Source organism: Peromyscus maniculatus, chromosome 12 (assembly GCF_049852395.1).
Source record: "Peromyscus maniculatus bairdii isolate BWxNUB_F1_BW_parent chromosome 12, HU_Pman_BW_mat_3.1, whole genome shotgun sequence".
NCBI classification, from domain to species: Eukaryota; Metazoa; Chordata; class Mammalia; order Rodentia; family Cricetidae; genus Peromyscus; species Peromyscus maniculatus.
Genome location: NC_134863.1, coordinates 67,829,210 through 67,847,761, shown reverse-complemented (window position 1 = coordinate 67,847,761; position 18,552 = coordinate 67,829,210). Strand labels below are relative to the sequence as shown.

The following is an 18,552-nucleotide window of genomic DNA, read 5'->3' as shown; positions in this document are numbered from 1 at the left end:
AGCTCAGTTGGTAGAATGCTTGAAGCCCTAAGTACCTAATCCTTGCACTGAAAAAAAAAAAGGCAGGAAAAGCAAGTGTTCAAGGTTATCCTCGAACACAGTAAGCTGGAGACCAGATCTGGTTGCTGAGGGGGTGGGAGTGGGGGAGGGGGGAAATGCTTAATAACTGTTTAATCAAGAGTTTAATCTTACTACTACAGCTCCAGCTCTGCTACTGCTCCTAATCATATGACTTGCGACTACATAGGCAATAAACAGACTTTCAGAGTCCCATCAGCATCCAGGACAACACAAAACCCTTTAAAACTTGCAAAGGCCAGGCAGGGCTGGACTGGACTGGACTGGAGAGATGGGTCAGCGGTTAGGAGCCCTGATTGCTTCATCTTCTAGAGGACCTGGGTTCAATTCCCAGCACCCACATGGCAGCTCACACCTGTCTGTAACTCCAGTTCCAGGGCTTCTGACACCCTCACACAGACATTCATGCAGGCAAAACACCAACGAACATTAAATAAAAAGCAATTATTTAAAACAAAACAACTTGGGAAGGCAATGTCTATAGCCCTGCAGAATCCAATAAGTAAAGCTCATTTTGCAAATATGAGTCCATTGTGTTAGCAATGAACCAGACTTCTCACCACTTTATCTAAGAGCCAATACTCAGAGCCATGAATCAATTAGTTTCTGAGGTGTTTGGGATTTCGGGTTGGGGGGGTATTTTTTTGGGAGGGGGAGTTGGCTGGGGAACTCCTGAGCTCTTAAGCAGAAAAACTGGAGTGAAAATAGTTGTCCTGTTTAGATGAAAACATCTGTCCTTTAATGATGCGTCCACTACGCCCTAACACCCACTGTATGAACTGAATGGCTAAGCATACTAAAATAGGAAGAATGACTATAAAAGAGGTATTTCAGAAGAAAAAGAAAATACCCCATTCCTTTATCAAATAAAAGTAAAACTAAAAAAGGAAGGTGGTCCGTCTCCTACAGTTTCTGCTTTGGACGTGGTCTAAACAGTATGTATGTCCTCCAGGAAACACCACCTCACGTACTCAACCTGAGTTTGTCTTACAAAACAAAGGTGGGATACACTAAGTAGACTGGTTCAATGACCCTTCATGTTTTCCAGGAGATTTACTTTCGAAAATTTCAGCCAAGCCTAAAAAAAGATCTGTATCAAAAAAGGTGGAGGTGGAGCAAAGCTTCAGATCCACAGATTAGATGTGTTAATAGAATGTTGATCCCGTGAGTAATGTTCACAGCTGTGGCATCCAACAATGGAATTAACATTTCAACAGGAAGCAGAGAGCCATCCCAATAGACAGAGCTGCCACCGACCCAGCCTCCTCCCCAGCTCCAGAGACCCTCACCAAAATCATCCTTGGTGACCACACTGTGTGTGCGCGTGCCTCCTAGAGTTGAACGTGTGAATCCTTTTTATGATCCATCTGGTTTTAAAATTCTACCAAATGCTTAATATATATATATTCAATGACATCAACTAGTTAAAACACACTTAGGAAAAGCAATTTCTAAATGTCAAAATGTTTGTGCGTCCTGGGGTCCAGGCATTTTTCTAAATGCCTTTTTCTCGTCTCCCGGAAAGAGGTTCGGCCGCTGATAGATGTTAATAAGCGATTCCTAACGCCACACAACTCACCACCTGAACGTCGTCTTTTAAAAAAAAAAAAAAAATGAATCAACTCATTACAAACCCGAGGTAACTCCTTCCCAACACCGGTTTCACACCGTCGGCTTCCTAATACCCGGTCTAGGGGTTGCTCGGTCGAGCTAGCCTGTTCTTTGAGACCAAAATCCACCCACCCGGCTAGCGCAGCTTGGGTGCTCCGTTCCTAGAGGTAGCCAGGACGATTGACACCGAACGGCTCAGTCTTCTCTCAATAATGGCGTTTGTAATTCAGCCTCCCCGCCTGGACTACCCGATACCTAAAAAAACTCGAGCAGCCGGGAGCTTGGAAATCGGGGAATGCTGGCGCACCCAACACCGGGGCCGAGGCGGGAAACAAAACAAGGGCGGATAAAGCAAAGTGGGTCCCCCAGGGTAAGCTGCCCTGGAGGCGCGCCCCGCACGTCGCTCCAGGAGCCACCGCCACCGCTGCGGTGCGATCTGGTCCCGGCTCCGCTGCCGCCCAGACGCCCCACGCCCCTTGCGCGGCTCCCCGGGCAGATGCACTCTCCCGGGTGGCGCGCGTGGCCGGCCCAGACCACCCCACCGGTGCATGGGTGCCCACCCGCCACCACCGCAGCAGCGCCCCCAAATTGAGCCGCCCCCTCCCCCCACGCCCCATTGTTCCCGGGAGGCCGCGGGCTGCAAGCGCCAAGGACCGGGGACAGAGGGATGCCCCACTCACCCGCAACCCCGCACAGGAGCACGAAGCACAGTAGGAGCGCCATGGAGGCGGCCCGGTCGTAGCTGGCAGGTGAACGCTCTTAGCCGGGGACCTCGGTTTTTCCAGAGCCCGGTACACTCCCGACTAGCTCCCGGCGGTGGCAGCAGCGAAGGCACCTCTGCGCCCCGCCCCAGCTCGGCAGGTGAACGCGTCACTTCCGGCAGCAGTCCGGAGCCCCTTTGGCTAGAGCCCACAGTGTTGGCGCCCTGGCGTTACCATGGAGACTGGGCGCAGTGCGCGTCCCCCTCTAGGGAACCTTCCAGTTCCAGCAGCCTTGCGCCCTACACCTGCTTGCACTGGGAGCCACCTCCAGCTCTCCCCCCACCCCTCCCGCGCGCAGCCTTCTTGCCTTGATTAAATCGCTGCTTTGTGAACTGGGAACCAGCCTGCCAGTCTCACCGCTGTAACTGCAGTCACGCCCTCCCCCGGGGCGGGCTCCAGGCCAGAATTGCTCCCTCTCCCTAGACACCGAGCTAGGCTCCTACCCTCCACCCGCCAGCAGCCGCTGGATTCCAGGGTCAGGAGTGCGGGCCCCCGGTGTGCCCTTGAGCAATCCGACAGCTCCGCGAATCTGTCGCCTCCTTTTTGAATGCATAGATAGGTTGCTGCAGAACGGCTTGGGAAAGGCTTTTCTTCCGCTCCTGTATATACACTGGAACCATAAAATGCGGCTCCTGATTTAACAAATACTTTGGGCTTTTCTCCTCCTTGTGTTTATGAGTCAACTCAGCCCTGAAATTAGCCCACAAAGACAAGAGAGCTTTAAAAGTGAGGCTGGCTGGGAATGGCTAAATGCGTTAGGTAGGGTGAACGAACTGGAGTGGCCCTTTGGGAATTTGGGATTTCAAGAGTCTGCAGTCCTGCCTCGTGGCTCTCCCATGCTGTTGTCCTCAGGCTTGTCCTTGCTGCTTGCTCCTGGTTGCTCTTCCCAGATAATGTTTATTTTTAACTATAGAGATGTGGAATTTCACAAGAGCTCCATATCAGGAGATAGAAAATAGAAGCAACCAGTTCGATGGCTAAGAGCTGGGGGTCTGGGTGCAAAAGTCATGCCTGGAAAAAAAAAATGCTTGGCACCCCGCAGAGCACATCGGAAGAGCTCATCCAGTAGCAGCTAATAAAGGAATATTGTTTATTGAATATTGTTTATTGAACCAAAAAGTAAAACAGGCTGGTGTGATGGTTTGAATGAGAATAGTCCCCATAGGTTCATATATTGAAATGCTTAGTCACCAGGGAATAGCACTATTGGCAAGGATTAGAAGGATTAGAAGCTGCAGCCTTTGGGAGTAGGTGTGGCTTTGTTGGCGGAAGTGTGCCATTGGGGGCTGGCTTTGAGGTTTCAAAAAGCCTATGCTAGATATTCATATTCTCCCTCTCCTCCCTCTCCCTCTCCCCTCCTCTCTCCTCTCCTTATAAATCAGGCTGTCGCTCTCTGCTGCTTCAGCATCAAACCTGCCTGCGGCCATGCTCCCTGCTGTGATGGTAATGAACTAAACCTCTGAAACTGTAGGCAAGCCCCCAATTAAATGCTTTCTTTTCTATGTGATAACTTGGTCATAGAACAATAATTAAGATAGAAATATAACCAGACTTAAGTCTAAAAAATCTCCTACAGGAGGGGAAAAAGTGTAGTCCGGGAGGGGGTATGCTACCCAGCTAAAACGCTTAAGAAGTGTGCTAATTCATTCAAGCAGAAGTCTGGGGAATGCTTGTGGGAATGGTTTTTAAGGGTGTAAGATAATGGTGAAAGGAATTTAAAACTGGACCAGGCTGAGTTTATTGATGTGGGCCCTCTGAATGGGGGTGCTAGGTTTAATATGGAAGCATGCACCGTTCACAAAGGTGTCAAAAGTCTGAACAGTTGGCTGAAGCATTTGTCAAAAGATGGAGATGCCTGATATCCCTTGGCTCAGGGAAGTTCCAATGCTAGAGTGGGTACACTGAGTAAAGCCTAATCCTCCACCATGGGAAGGTCCAGAAGATACGCCTGTCAGTAATCCTGTAAAACGTAACATTGTGAGAGAGGCACCAGCACATTTGAAGAGCTGTGTTGTGTTTTTCCCTGTGCCAGACCTTAGGGTTGAGACACTGCTGCTCAGTTGGATGAATTAAATGCAGTGGGTTTAATTGGGCCCCCAAAGAAGCAGGGGCCATGTGGCAGCACCCACTCTCCAAAGGCAAGGTGATTGTAGTTATCATCATGGGAAGCAGAGACAAAGCAGCGTCTAAAAATGACCTGACCTGTAATGGTCAGCACAGGCAAAGTGAATTCTATGGAGGCCTGACTCATATGGACCTTTGATACTGACTAATCAATCATGGTGTTTCCAGGCATGGAACAGATAAGAAGCCTACTGGAAATTTGGGATCGTGGCAAAACGGAATATAACCCAGTGAACCAATTTCCAGACTTGAGCCAGTTTGCAGACCCAGAAGCCCTTTTGTAAAGGGATGGTCAGGTTCCCCTTAGGAAGGACCTTGATAAAATTTTACTGATAGCCTTCCTGTAGTCCTTCCCCAGAGGGACCTACGGCCTTTTACAAGGATAACTATACACTGGGGAAAAAACAATCAGACTTTCTGGGGTCTTTTGGACACTGGTTCTGAATTGGTGACAATTCCAAGATATTCAAAAAAACAAGCAAACAGCCGGGCGGTGGTGGCGCACGCCTTTAATCCCAGCACTCGGGAGGCAGAGGCAGGTGGATCTCCATGAGTTCGAGGCCAGCCTGGTCTCCAAAGTGAGTTCCAGGAAAGGCGCAAAGCTACACAGAGAAACCCTGTCTCGAAAAACCAAAAAAAAAAAAAAAAAAAAAAAAAAAACAAGCAAACAAACAAACAAAAAAACCACTGTGGCCTTCCACTTAAAGTAAGGGCTTGGGAAGGTCAGGTGACTAATGGAGTTTTGGCTGAAGTCTTAATCATAGTAGGTCCAGTGGGTCCTCAAACTCATCCGGCAGTTATTCCTCCAGCCCCAGAATATATAATTGGGATAAATATACTTAGATGTCAGAATTCCAGCATAGGTTCCCTGCCCAGTGGAGTGAGGCTGTTATGGTTGGAAAAGGTAAATGGAAACCCTTAGAGTTGCCTCTTCCAGGGAAAATAGTGAATCAAAAACAGCATCACATCCCTGGAGAAATTGCAAAAATTAGTGTCACCATCAAGGACTTGAAAGATGCAGAGGTAATGCTTCCCACCACATCTTCTTTTAACATTCCTAACTGGTCAGTGCAGAAGACAGTGTATTGGCTGAATGGTTAGGGACATGGAAAGAGCATTATTGGGAACTTGTTGAGAAAAACATCTAGGTAAGAATTATGAAGACAGATCCCTCCAAATGGATAAAAGATGTGAAGATACTTGTGTCCCATGTTAAAGGCTCATCAAAAGGTGACTTCAGCTGAGGGGGAGTTTCAATAATCAAGTAGATAGAATGACCCATTCTGTGGACAGTCAGCCTCCTTGCCCAGCCATTCCTGTCATTGTCCAATGGACACATGAACAATCTGGTCATGGTGGCAGAGATGGGGTTTATGCATGGGCTCAACAACATGGACTTCCACTCACCAAGGCTGATCTTGCTATCGCTGCTGCTGAGTGTCAGATCTGCCACCAGCAGAGACCAACACTGAGTGCCAGATATGGTATCATTCCCTGGGGTGACCAGCCAGCAAACTGGGGGGCAGGTTGACTACACTGGACCACTTCCTCCATGGAAAGGATAACATTTTGGAGTAGGCACTTACTCTGGTTATTTGCCTTTCCTGCATGTAACAGATCTGCCAAAACCACCATCCATGGACTTAACAGAATGCCTTATTCTCTGATCATAGAACCCACTCATCTTACCTTGATCCCCACCCTCCTGAAGCAGCTGGTGTGAAAGAAAGATGAAGTGGCCTTTTGAAGATACAGTTACAACCCCATGAGGTGATAGCAATCTGTAGGGCCGGGTCAGGATTCGCCAGAAGGCAATGGTATGGTTTTGCCCATAGCCGAGATCTGTGGGTCCAGGAATCGAGAGGTAGAAAATGGAATAGTTCCACCCTAGTGACCCACTAGGGAAATTTCTGTTTCGTCTTTCAATGACCTTAAGTTCTGCTGGCCTAGAAGTTTCGGCTCCGGAGTGGAGAGTGATCCTGCCAGGAGCCGCAACAAACATTCCATTGAACTAGAAGTTCAGCGTTCCCTCTGGCCACTTTGGGCTTCTGATGCCCATAAGCCAGTAGGCTAAGGAAGGAGTAACAGTGTTAGGAGGGGTGGTTGATCCAGATGACCAAGGGGAAATTGGATTACTTCTCTACAACGGAGGTGAGAAAGGTTATGTCTGGAGTGCAGGAGATACTTTAGGATGTCTCTTTGTGCCACCATGTCCTGTGATTAACTCAAGGGAAACCACAATAACCTAATCCAGGCAGGATGACAAAGGGCACAAACCCTGTCAGGAATGAAGGGATTGGTCACTCCTCCAGGAAAAGTGCCAGGGAGGAAATACAGAATGGGTAGTAGAGGAAAACAGTTACAAATACCAGCTAAGGCTGTATAATCAGTTGTCGAAACAAGGATTATAGTTGACATGAGTGTTTTGTCATGTTTTGTTAATATGTTTGTACAGACATTTGTGTTTTCTTTCCATGTTTTATTCATCATGTAATATGACTTCAATTAAGAGATATTAGTGGTTATCATATTTAAGTTTGAGATGCTAAAAGAATGTCTCTCAGCCGGGCGGTGGTGGTGCACGCCTTTAATCCCAGTACTTGGGAGGCAGAGCCAGGTGGATCTCTGTGAGTTCGAGGCCAGCCTGGACTACCAAGTGAGTCCCAGGAAAGGTGCAAAGCTACACAGAGAAACCCTGTCTCGAAAAAACAAAAACAAAACAAAACAAAAAAAGAATGTCTCTCAAGGCACATTGCCACATATCCTAAGTTTATAATGCATTTGCAATTATATATGTGATAGTCATATCATGTTAGTTGTAATTGTGACATGGTTATTATTTACATTATTTACATGGTTATTATTTACATTAATTTGGAAATTAAGCACAACATGAGGAGATATAATTGTGTGTTAAGTTGACAAGAGGTAGACTTGTGATAGCTATTCTTCGTTGTTAGCTTGACTATATCTGGAATTAACTAAAATCCAAATGACTGGACACATCTATAAGAGATGTTTTTCTTTTTTTATTTAAGAATTTTTTTATTCATTTTACATACCAATCACAGATCCCCCTCTCATCCCTTCTCCCATTCCCCCCACAGCCTCCCCCACCCATCCCCTTCTCCAAAAGGGTAAGACCTGCTATGGGGAGTCAGCAAAGCCTGGTACATTCAGTTGAGGCAGGACCAAGCCTTTGCCCGCTGCATCAAGGCTGAGCAAGGTGTCCCACCATAGGTAATGGGCTCTAAAAAGCCAGCTCACACACCAGGAATAGATCCAGATCCCACTGCCAGGGAGCCCTTCAAACAGACCAAGCTACACAACTGTCTCCCTTATGCAGAGGGCTTAGTCCAGTCTCCTGCAGGCTCCACAGCTGTCGGTCTATAGTTCGTGCATTTCCATGAGCTTTCTTCAGTTCTCTCTGTAGATTTCCCCATCATGATCTTGATGCCTTTTACTCATAGAATCCCTCTTCTCTCTCTTCACTGGACTCCTGGAGCTTGGCCTGGTGCTTGGCTGTGGATCTCTGCATCTGCTCGCATCAGTTACTGGATGAAGGCTCTAATCTGATTACTGGGGAAGGCCAGTTCAAGAACCCTCTCCACTATTGCTAGTAGTCTAAGCTGGGGTCAAGGGGTGTTTTTCTTAATTAAATCATTTTAAGTGGTGTAAGTGGAAGTTTCTGTCCCACCAGCAACTCCCAATACCCAGCAGCCACTTCCCAAATAATTGACTCAGAGGCTTAATATTACTTATAAAAGCTTAGCCAGTAGCTCAGGCTTATTACTAACTAGCTCGTATACTTAAATTAACCCATAATTCTTATTTATGTTTAGGCACATAGCTCGGTATCTTTTCTCAGTGTGGCATTCTCATATTGTGTTCTCTGCATCTGGCTGGAGACTCCCTCTTCCCAGCATTCTTAGTTTGGTCACCCTGCCTATACTTCCTGCCTGGCTACTGGCCAATCAGCATTTTATTAAACCAATTCGAATGACAAATCTTTACTGTATAGAAGAGGATTCTTCCACCTCAAAGTGGGAAGACCCAATTTTTTAAACAAAATAAGTTATAATAAGATAAAAGAAAAACCATCACATCAAAGTTGGACGAGGCAAAGCAACAGAAGGAAAAGAGCCCAAGAGAAGGCACAAGATCAGAGACCCACTTGTTCACACACTGAAAGCTGTACACACAAACTGAAATCTATAATAAATACGCAGAGGACCAAAGGCAGACCTGTGCATTATGCTTCAGTCTCTGTGAGTTCATATCAGCTTTGCTCAGTTTATTTAAAAGGCCTTGTTCTCCCGGTATCCTCCATCCCCTCTGATTCTTTCACTCTTTCCTCCTCCTCTTCTGTGCGGTTCCCTGAGCTCTGATGGGAGGGATTTGATGGAGACACCCCATTTAGAGCTGACTGTTCCAAAGAGGAAGACCCACTTCTAATCCTGATCTTTGAGGAGGAATGATATACCTTTAATCTAGATCTTTTGAGGTGGATCTGAGTGACACCTTATGCTGGAAGCCTAAATATAGGACACTCTGTCTTTGCCTGCTTGCCCTCACTTTCACTGACAAGTCCATTGGCATTAGAGCCCACTTCTTAGGGATTCCAGCATATACTTTTGTAAAATTTTATTTATTTTTATTTAATGTGCATTGGTGTTTTGTCATGGGTATTGGGTCCCCTGAAATTGGAATTACAGTCATGAGCTGCCATGTGGGTGCTGGGAATTGAACCTGGGTACTCTGGAAGAGCAGTCAGTGCTCCTAACCACTAATCGATCTCTCTAGCCCCCCAGCATATACTTAAGACCAGATGACACATCCAACCTCATGGACTGAATAACTACTGGATTCTTGGACCTTCTGTTGCTAGATAGCCATTGTTGGACTAGCTGGATCACAGCCTGTAAGCTATCCTAATTAATCTGTGTGTGCGTTTGTGTATAGATTCATTGTATATGTTCTGTTCCTGTAGAAGACCAAAATTGCCCCACAGCAGTTCAGTCCAGTGGATTGCAACCTAACTCCCTGTTAAGATTATGTGGGAAACCTTTTTAAAAACATGTACCAAAGCTAAAGGAGTGGTTTGCTCACCCCTGAAGTCCCAAACTCAAGAGGCTAGAGTAAGAAGGGTTGATGAAAATTGAAAGCTCACCTGGGCCACATATTAAGTACCCCTTCAGATAGGGATACCCAGAAATACGGTCTCATAAAACAAAACAAACTATCATGTCTAAAGGTGTGGTGGTTTGAATAAAAATGACCCCCATAGATTCATAGGGAGTGGCACTTGTAGGAGGTGTGGCCTTGTTGGAGTAGGCGGAGCCTTGTTGGAGGAAGTATGTCAAGAGGGTTGGGCTTTGAGGTTTCAGAAGCTCAAGCCAGGCCTAGTGGCTCACTGTCTCTTCCTGCTTCCTGTGGATCCAGATGTAGAACTCTCAGCTACCTCTCCAGCACCATGTCTACCTGTGTGCCACTATGCTTTCCACCATGACCATAATAGACTGACCTGTAAGCTAGCCTCAATTAAATGTTTTCCTTTATAAGAGTTGCCATGGTTATGGTGTCTCTTCACAGCAATTAAAATCCCTAAGACAAAAGGGTACTCCATTTCTCCTTACAAGGGTGGCCCAACTCACTCGGTCCAAAATTGAGTCTATGCTTAGCTCAAGCTGAACTATAAAAAGGATTTCTGGCAGTTAGATAAAAGCCAGCATTCCTCAGGAACTTGTGAACTGGCTTCCAGCCTGCTAAAAGCAATCATTTTCCATGCCTCTGACAGAAGAGACAGGTACCTGTGTACCTATGAGCATATCAAAGCCCATGCTGGCTTCCAGGCTCCTCCAGCCACTATTCACGATTACTTGTTATAATCTCAAAGCCCACACTGGCATCCTGGTCCTTCTCTCCTCCTCCATCCTAAACTCCCAGGCGGCTTCAGTTCCCAGGCTTGCTCTTAGCTGCTCATCCACTTTATAACCCTCATGATTTTCCCACACACCCCCACTGCCCCAGTCCTGGCCAAGTCCAGTCTACTGCTGCGTCTCTCTGGACTCTTCCAGATGCCTCTGGATGTTCTCTCTCTCTTATCTACAATAAAAACCTTTCTCCCAAAGGGAAGTGGCCATTGAGGTGGCTTCTTTACTGCACTCTCACTCACAGTAACAAGCACACAAAATGGAAGGAGGCAGGAGGGAGGTGGCTTAGGCAATGCCTTGAGCAACATAAACTCCATGCTGTGTGAAACAGTGACTTTCAAGCTGTGCCTCCCCCACGGCGATACCTTTTACACAGCAGTCGATTCTGAGTGCAAATGTAGAGGCTAAATGATCTCACATCTTGTTGGTTTGTGTAGACAGCGTCACTGTCTAGCACTAAGAATGAGGCACAGACGGATAAATAACTTAGGCATTCAAGTCAAAACTACCTGCAAAATTCTCAAAGAAAACTAGGAACATTTAGGAATGAGGGAGTATTAAAATTGTGATGTAAAAAACCAAGCCCAAGAACATATTAAACACGCAAGACGCACTTGACGGTGCAATACCTCTACTTGACCCCATAAAAACAAGGACAACAAATGCAGATGGTGACAATCTCACTGACCCACCTGGATGTGTGTCAAGCAATTGACAAGTACGGAACTCTTGGTCTCAGCTCAGCATGGCCCCACTGCTTGGTGTGGCTGTGCTGGCTAGTTTTATGTCAACTTGACATAATGCTCAAGTCTTCGAGGAGGCGGGAACCTCAATTGAGAAAAACGCCTCCATGAGATGGGCTGCAGACAAGCCTGTGTGGTGTTCCTCCAGTTAGCGATTGATGAGGAAGGGCCCAGTCCACTGTGGATGGGCCACCCCTGGCCTGGTGGTCCTGGGTTCTGTGAGAAGGCAGGTTGAGCAAACCAGGGGGAGCAAGCTAGTAAGCAGCATTCTTCTATGACCTCTGCATCAGTTCCTGCCTCCAGGCTCCTCCTGTTTGAGGTCCTGTTCTGACTTCCTTCAGTGATGAACAGTGATTTGGACACGTAAACCAAATAAATCCTTTCTTCCCCCAAGTTGCTTTGCTCACAGTGTTTTCCCACAGCAACAGTAACTCTAACTAGGACAGTTTCCCAGGGAAATCCCAAGCATCTGGAGTAAGTCCTGCACTTCCTTCGAGTAGCCCTGAGCCTGTGAAGCCCAGCTGAGCTTTGTGATTGGTTCCTGCATGCTGCAGCTCTCTGCCTCTGCCTCCAGTAGTTCTCATTGAACTCTGGGCCTCTTTTACCCTTTTTAATCATTATGTAATGGTGTGATGTGGTGTGATTTGGTGTGTGTGTATGTGTGTGTAGATCAATGTGTGCTATAAGAGTTAAATGTTAGTAATTAACTTTGGGTTAAAATGACCTGTGGTTGCTCACAGCTAGCAAGAGAATTCAGTACTAAATTGCAGTCAACAAAATTGATGTAACTTGTGAACTTACTCAATAAATTCTGACATTGTGGAGCTACAAATGTGCCCATTTATGTTCCAGATGTGGTTTATTCACAGTGTGTGTGTGGGAGGGGGGGGTGAACAGAAACGGGGAACAGAGGGGGGAGGGGGAGGGGAGGGGGAAGGGACTTCTGTAACAGTTTCCTTGAGACTAAAACATTCCGTCCTGAAGGAATTTACCTAAGGTAAACAACTGAAAATAGCTCAGGAAGTCTCTGAAACTGACCAGATTCACTAGGCCCCTCCCTGTCAGAGTAAACAATAAAAGCGGAGAGTTCTCAGGCAGAAGAAAGCTGAGCTACGAAGAGCTCTCTCTGAAGAGCCCAGCTGCCAAGAAGGCTCAACCAAGCTGAGCTGCAGCCTCTCAGGGGAACAAGCTGCAGACTCTGAGACCAGACCAGCTGCCTTGAAGAAGCAGAAACCAGCCAAAGCTGCCTGGAAGAGGTTTAGAGCAACTGAGTAACCAGGAAAGGACATCCTTTCCTGCTAAACCGCTGACCTGCCTGCAGGCTGTGCAGTGCTCTACAGGTTCCCGGCTTTGTGAGCTGTCACCCACTCTGAGGTGGGCTTTGGCGATGTAGCTGTCTTTGAGTCGTTCTGCTACTGTAAGTAACCGGCCCATATTCCTATAAGTAGCCCTAATAAAAACCCATTGGTTTAGCAAACTGCATTTTGATGGTATCTGTACTTTGATCTGTTATCAGTTCTCCATCTGGAGTGAGTAGATTTGTGTGTTGCATCTCCCAGGAAATATTTTTGTCTCTCCAAAGGGGTGTGTCTCCAAAGCCAACAATAATTCTAATTAAACCTGAATAGAACCTAAATAGAATTTGAATAGAACCCTAGCTTACCTAAAAAGAGTCCAAGTGTAGAGTTGAGACAGTGTGAATAACACCTACAGACTACTTATTAACTGAGGAAACAGGACTTCCACAACATAGTTGCAGATAGATAGTACTCGAGTTTGAAATTTTCACTCACTTATATTTTATGAAATTAAGTCACTGAGAGTAATATTGAGGTTGGTTGGATCCATTTCACAGCTGTGGGAACCTTTCTTCATCTTGACCTTTATGGTAGTTGAGGTGGCTAATTTTATGTCAACTTGACACAGGCTAGAGTCATCTGAGAGAAGGGAACCCCAATTGAGAAAATGCCTCAATAAGATTGGGCTGTAGACAAGCCTGTAGGCATTTTTTTTTTTTTTTTTTTTTTTGTTTAGTAACTGATGGGGAAGGGCCCAGCCCATTGTAGGTAGTGCCATCCCCAGACTGGTGGGCCTGGGTTCTACAAGAAAGTAGGCTGAGCAAGCCATGGGGAGCAAGCCAGTAAGCAGCACTCCTGCATGGCCTCTTTGTCAGCTCCTGCCTCCAGGTTCCTGCTGCATTTGAGTTCCTGTCCTTTATTCCTTCAGTGATGAATGGTGATTTGGAAGCTTAAGCCAAATAAACCCTTTTCTCCCCCAGCTGCTTTGGTCCTTGTGGTTCATCATACCAACTCTGACCCTAACTAAGCAAGTAGCACATATTTGTTACAATGTTGTTGTCTTGCCCGTCTCCTGCTGTGGAAATCAAACCCCCTTTTTGTCTCTTACTGGAGAAAAACTTAGAATTTAATGAATTTAATTCAAAGGGATACTCGTTTATTTGACTGTTTCCTGGCACTTTTTTCTTATAGTCCTTATGTTTTAACTATGGGAATGGGTGTTTGCATACCTATTAATTATATTCCTTGCTCTGAATATTTCTAGAAATTAAGAAAGACACGTTCATCTCTAGCATCTATCTCAGCTGAGTACATGGTAGGTTCGCTAGCATTTAAATGGAACCTTTTCTATGTCGTGTTAAATCATTTACATATTCAAACAAATCGTTGCACTTTGATACATCTTTGAGAATGTATGCTTTAAATTTTATTTATTTACTTTATAGGTATGGGTGTTTTTTGCCCACGTGTATACCTCACCACATGTAAGCCTGGCACCTTCCAATATCAGCAGCCAGTGTCCGCTCCCCTGAGACTGGAATTACTAAAGGTTGTGAGCCTCAGTATGGCTGCTGGAAGCAAAGTAGGTCCACTGGACAATCAGCCAGTGCTCTTAACTGCTGAGCCATCTTGCCGGTGCCTAGAAAATTTTTAACGTAAATTTTACCCATGTGGAGGTTCAGGTATATAATTTCAGCACAAAGGAGGTGGAGGCAGATGAATCAAGAGTTCAAGGTCATCCTCAGTTACATAGCAAGTTCAAAGCCACCCTTGAGAGCTTGTCTCAAACAAACCCCCCTCTCAAAATAGATTTTATGAAGTCAGTGTTGTATGCTTCTTGATATTATAGAATACAAATTTTGAGGGCATGTTTTACAATTATAGCCTATATATTATTAAGCAAGGAGCAGTTTATTTTACTTATGGAATTATTGTTCTTCAAAAAGTTTTATGAAGTCACTTTTAGACTTTGGATTGTGACTAAGTTTTCACATAAACAGTAAATAAGATTTTGCAGGTAAGTGAAACCTGCTAATGACACCTTAAACTGCCTGTCTGCTTGGAAATTATGCCTCCTGGAAACTGTAGTGTAATAATCTCATTAATTCTGGAATGTGCAATTTACTCATTGTCTGGCACACTCAAACCAAACAAGCAAATAATGCCCAACCATTATATGGGTTCCTCTTTCATCGAACGCAGCTCTGTATTGTGTAGCCTCTAAGCCTGCAGAAAGATGATAGAGGCCCATAGAGAAGGTAGCAATTAGACAGACGTCAATCACTCTGTGGTTAATAAACCATCCATCCGTCCACGAATTTCTCGGTGTAATGATGTGTCAACACACCCATGGGTGATTAAAACTATACAACCAAGTTTCACTTATGCTTAGGAGTTAACGAATTTCCATCTTTTTCCTTTCAGATCTGAGGACCTAAAGAGACACATTCTACCACACATGACTGCTGACTCCCATGTTTTCTGGAAAATGCTGATATTGCTCTTAGGAAATCAAGGTTTGTCACTAGTGTGTTGTATTTACATTACCAGCACATTGGTTTGATACATAAATGTCATATAAAGGCTACCTATTTAAGTCTAAGCAACATATATATATATATAATATAAATGTGTATATTAACATATATTGTACATATATTATACATAAACCATTTTAGTACTGAGCATTTTGTCTTAGCCAGGAAGAATCTGTTTCTTTCAATTGCTTCCTTTTCTTCCTTCAGATCTCGAGTATTTCACACTATTGTTTTCTTCCTCCAGTTTCTGGTGCTTCACAGTTTTCAGCTCAAAGGGAAAACAGAGTGACGGGGCAAAAGAGTGTACTGAAGTCACGTAGCTTGGCATGGCACCACTCCTCTGTAATAACATCAGCACTCTGGAAGCTAAGCAAGGTGGATTGCCAACACCAGCAAGTCAGTCTCAGGCCAGTCCGAGATACTCAGGGAAAAAGGGAAGTTTTGGGGGAGGGCCCCATGATAATTACTGTTATGGTTTATGCCTGAAATAGTCACTGCAAGTATTGAATGGTTGGTCTCTGATTTTTGATAGGTGGTGTAAACTTTAGGGGTGGGAGGAACATCCACAAGAAGAAACAGGTCAATGGAGGAGTGCCTGTGAGGGACGGACATGGTTCCCAGCGTCTCTCTGCTCTCTCTCCATCATGAGGTTAGTGGCTTCTGTGTCACGGTTCCATAGCTGTGATGTCCTACCCAACCACAGCCCTAGAAGCGCGCATAGTCAAACACTATGAACTGAAATATCGGAACCTATAAGTTAAAAATACATCTCCCACTTTTAAGTTGTTCATATCAGCATTCTGTTAAAAGACGACAGACCAATCTTCAGTCTCCAGTGTAAATACACTGGGGCCCAAGCCCTGGAAATAATGGTGAGAAACAGACTGGGTAGATCATATTTTGTACCTGTATATGATTTTTTATTGAATTCCCCTTTATTCAGTACACCATCCATCCTAACACTTGGCTTGATGTCCCTTAAAGCACAGACCCTCCTTCCTCTCACGCGCCCTGCTGAGGATAGAATCCTGCATGCTAAAGGTGCTCTATACCTGAGTTGTAATTCAGTCCCATTGGCTGTAATTTTAATATTTTTAGGAGTAGAGATAAATGCATATATTCTATCCTCTACCTTCTTTCACAAGTCTGCCATCAACTCAAGGGAAATATTCCTAAACTCAAAATAACATGAATATGTTATTATTCTCCCAAATAATAAAAATAACCACCTTCAGTTACTTTATTTTGTAATGTAACCAACTTTTTTCTGTTCACCTTGTAAATGGTACATGGCTGTGTGTTAAATGCAGTCAATATTCAGTTAGGTTTGTCAATGTGTGTCTGTTTACTATTTCTTCTTGCGTCTCAAATCACTTCTAAGATCAGATTCTGTAATATCGAGACCAGTTTCCTTTGTTAGGGATTATGTCTTTCACAAACTCCTGCATTTAAAGTCAACATTGTTTAAATTGGTCTAAAAGTGTGTGTTATGTCTGACTGCTGGGAAAACCTCAACAATCAAATTCTTACTGAATGCTGCTTTTCCCACGGGGCCTCAAATTTTGTTCTATTAACTAAACGTATAATACATTTTCCCTGTGTAGTCCCATGAACTTTGGGGAGGGACAACTGGCCCATATAAAAATTGTAGCATGGATTTTCATTTAAGTTATATTTTTCTTTATAGGTGTAGATATTTAATTCTTTTTTCACGTTTACATTGGTTGCTTCTTATTTTCTACTTGCATGTTACCAATTATGTCTTCTGTCTCTTTAAACATAGAAAAGAAAGATGTATTTAAACATAGTAAATATGTCTATAAACAGCAAACACCCACATACATACTTGTATAATGCATTCACACATTATCTGTAATAATTGCGTGGCCAAATCAATGCCTCTGTGCATCTCACTTTTGTGTATGTGTTCATGCAGATGATTCTTGCTTTGTTCATATATTTTATGCTTTTTAGTATTTTTAATTCATTTGGGGAACTTAGTATTACTTAAAGGGTTTAAGTGTGTTTTTTTTTTTCCTTTATCATTCAATGATGGTAAATATGCACAAACCCAGATTTTACTGTTGCAAGTATACAATTCAGTGTCGTGAGAGTGAACACTTGGTAAATGGAAATTCTGTACCTACTAAACAGACAATGCCACCTCTCCCCTACTTCAGCCCCGCTGTCCATCATTCTCCTTCTTTTTAAACACATCCTCTCTCACCTTCACAGCCTTTTGTTTTTAACCTATTCGGTCAACTAGTGCTGCCCACAAAACGTGCTGTGAGACAGACACTGGAGCAGAGTCATCCACCCTGAAGAAAAGGGGCTACCCCTCCCCCAACAGCCATTAACTACCAGTAGCTCTCGTCTAAGGGTGGGGCCACAAGGTTTCCTCCCCAGACCCCCAAAGGTGTATTTTAGCTCCCTCTTTAAGAAGTGATACAGTTCACCACCACAGGGAGAGTCAGGGAGCATGAGGCAGCTGGTCACATTATATTGACAGTCAAGAGGCAGAGAGAGATGGCTGCTGGTGCTCAGCTCGCACTCTCCTTTTATCCGCTCTGGGACCCAAGCCCACAGTGTGGTGCTGTCCACGTTCAAGGTGGGTCTTCCTTTCCTGCTCAGTCAAATTTGGTGGAAACACCATCATAGGTATGCCCTGAAGTGTGATTCCATGGTAAACCTAAATTCCATTAAGTTGATAACGAAGATTAACTAATAGGGAATTGACAGCTAGAATCTATAGAAAGCTCAAAAATTAAACAACACACAGACAGACTGACAGACACACACACACACACACACACACCAGTCAACCATGGTACACATACCTCAGACACTCCTTAAGGAATACAAATGGCCAGCAAAAAACAAACTTAATGATATTTTTGTGGAGTTCTTATTTCATTTTGCTTTGTTTTGGCTTTTGTGTGTGTGTGTGTGTGTGTGTGTGTGTGTGTGTGTGTTACTGTTTTTTTTTCTTGTTTTGATTTTAATTTTTGTGGGGTTTTCTTCAGAGGTTTTTTTTTTTAATGTCTGTATGTGTTTTGTTTATTTTTATGTGTGTTTGTTTGTTTGCTTTGAAAGGGAGAAAGAGAATATAAAGTTGGACAGGTAGGGAGGTATATATATTAGTTAGTTTATGTTGCCTTGACACAAGCTAGAGTCATCAGAAAGGAGGAAGTCTCAACTGAGAAAATGTCTCTATAAGACTGGGCTGTAGGCAAGACTGTAGGACATTTTCTTAATTAGTGATTGACTGGGTAGGGCCCATCCCATTGTGGATGGTGCTATTCCTGGGCTGGTGGTCCAGGGTTCTATGAGAAAGCAGGTTGAGCAAGCCAGTAAGCAACACTGCTCCTTGACCTTTGTGTCAGTTCCAGTCCTGACTTCCTTTGATAATGATTTGTGATGTGGAAGTGTAAGCTGAATAAAACCTTTTTGCCCAAATTCCTTTGGTC

At 44.5% G+C, this 18,552-nt stretch overlaps 1 protein-coding gene across 3 annotated transcripts in view; it reads right to left on the bottom strand.

Annotated features, from left to right (window-relative positions):
• Positions 1 to 2,708, bottom strand: part of Cxadr (CXADR cell adhesion molecule) — a 65,405-nt gene extending 62,697 nt beyond the window's left edge. For all 3 annotated transcript variants that reach the window (XM_042259497.2, XM_006983592.4, XM_006983591.4), the window contains exon 1: positions 2,370 to 2,708. In XM_042259497.2, the coding sequence (XP_042115431.1) occupies positions 2,370 to 2,412 (43 nt within the window). In that variant the 5' untranslated portion in view covers positions 2,413 to 2,708. The remainder of the gene's footprint in view (positions 1 to 2,369) is intronic.
• Positions 2,709 to 18,552: the final 15,844 nt, after the last annotated feature.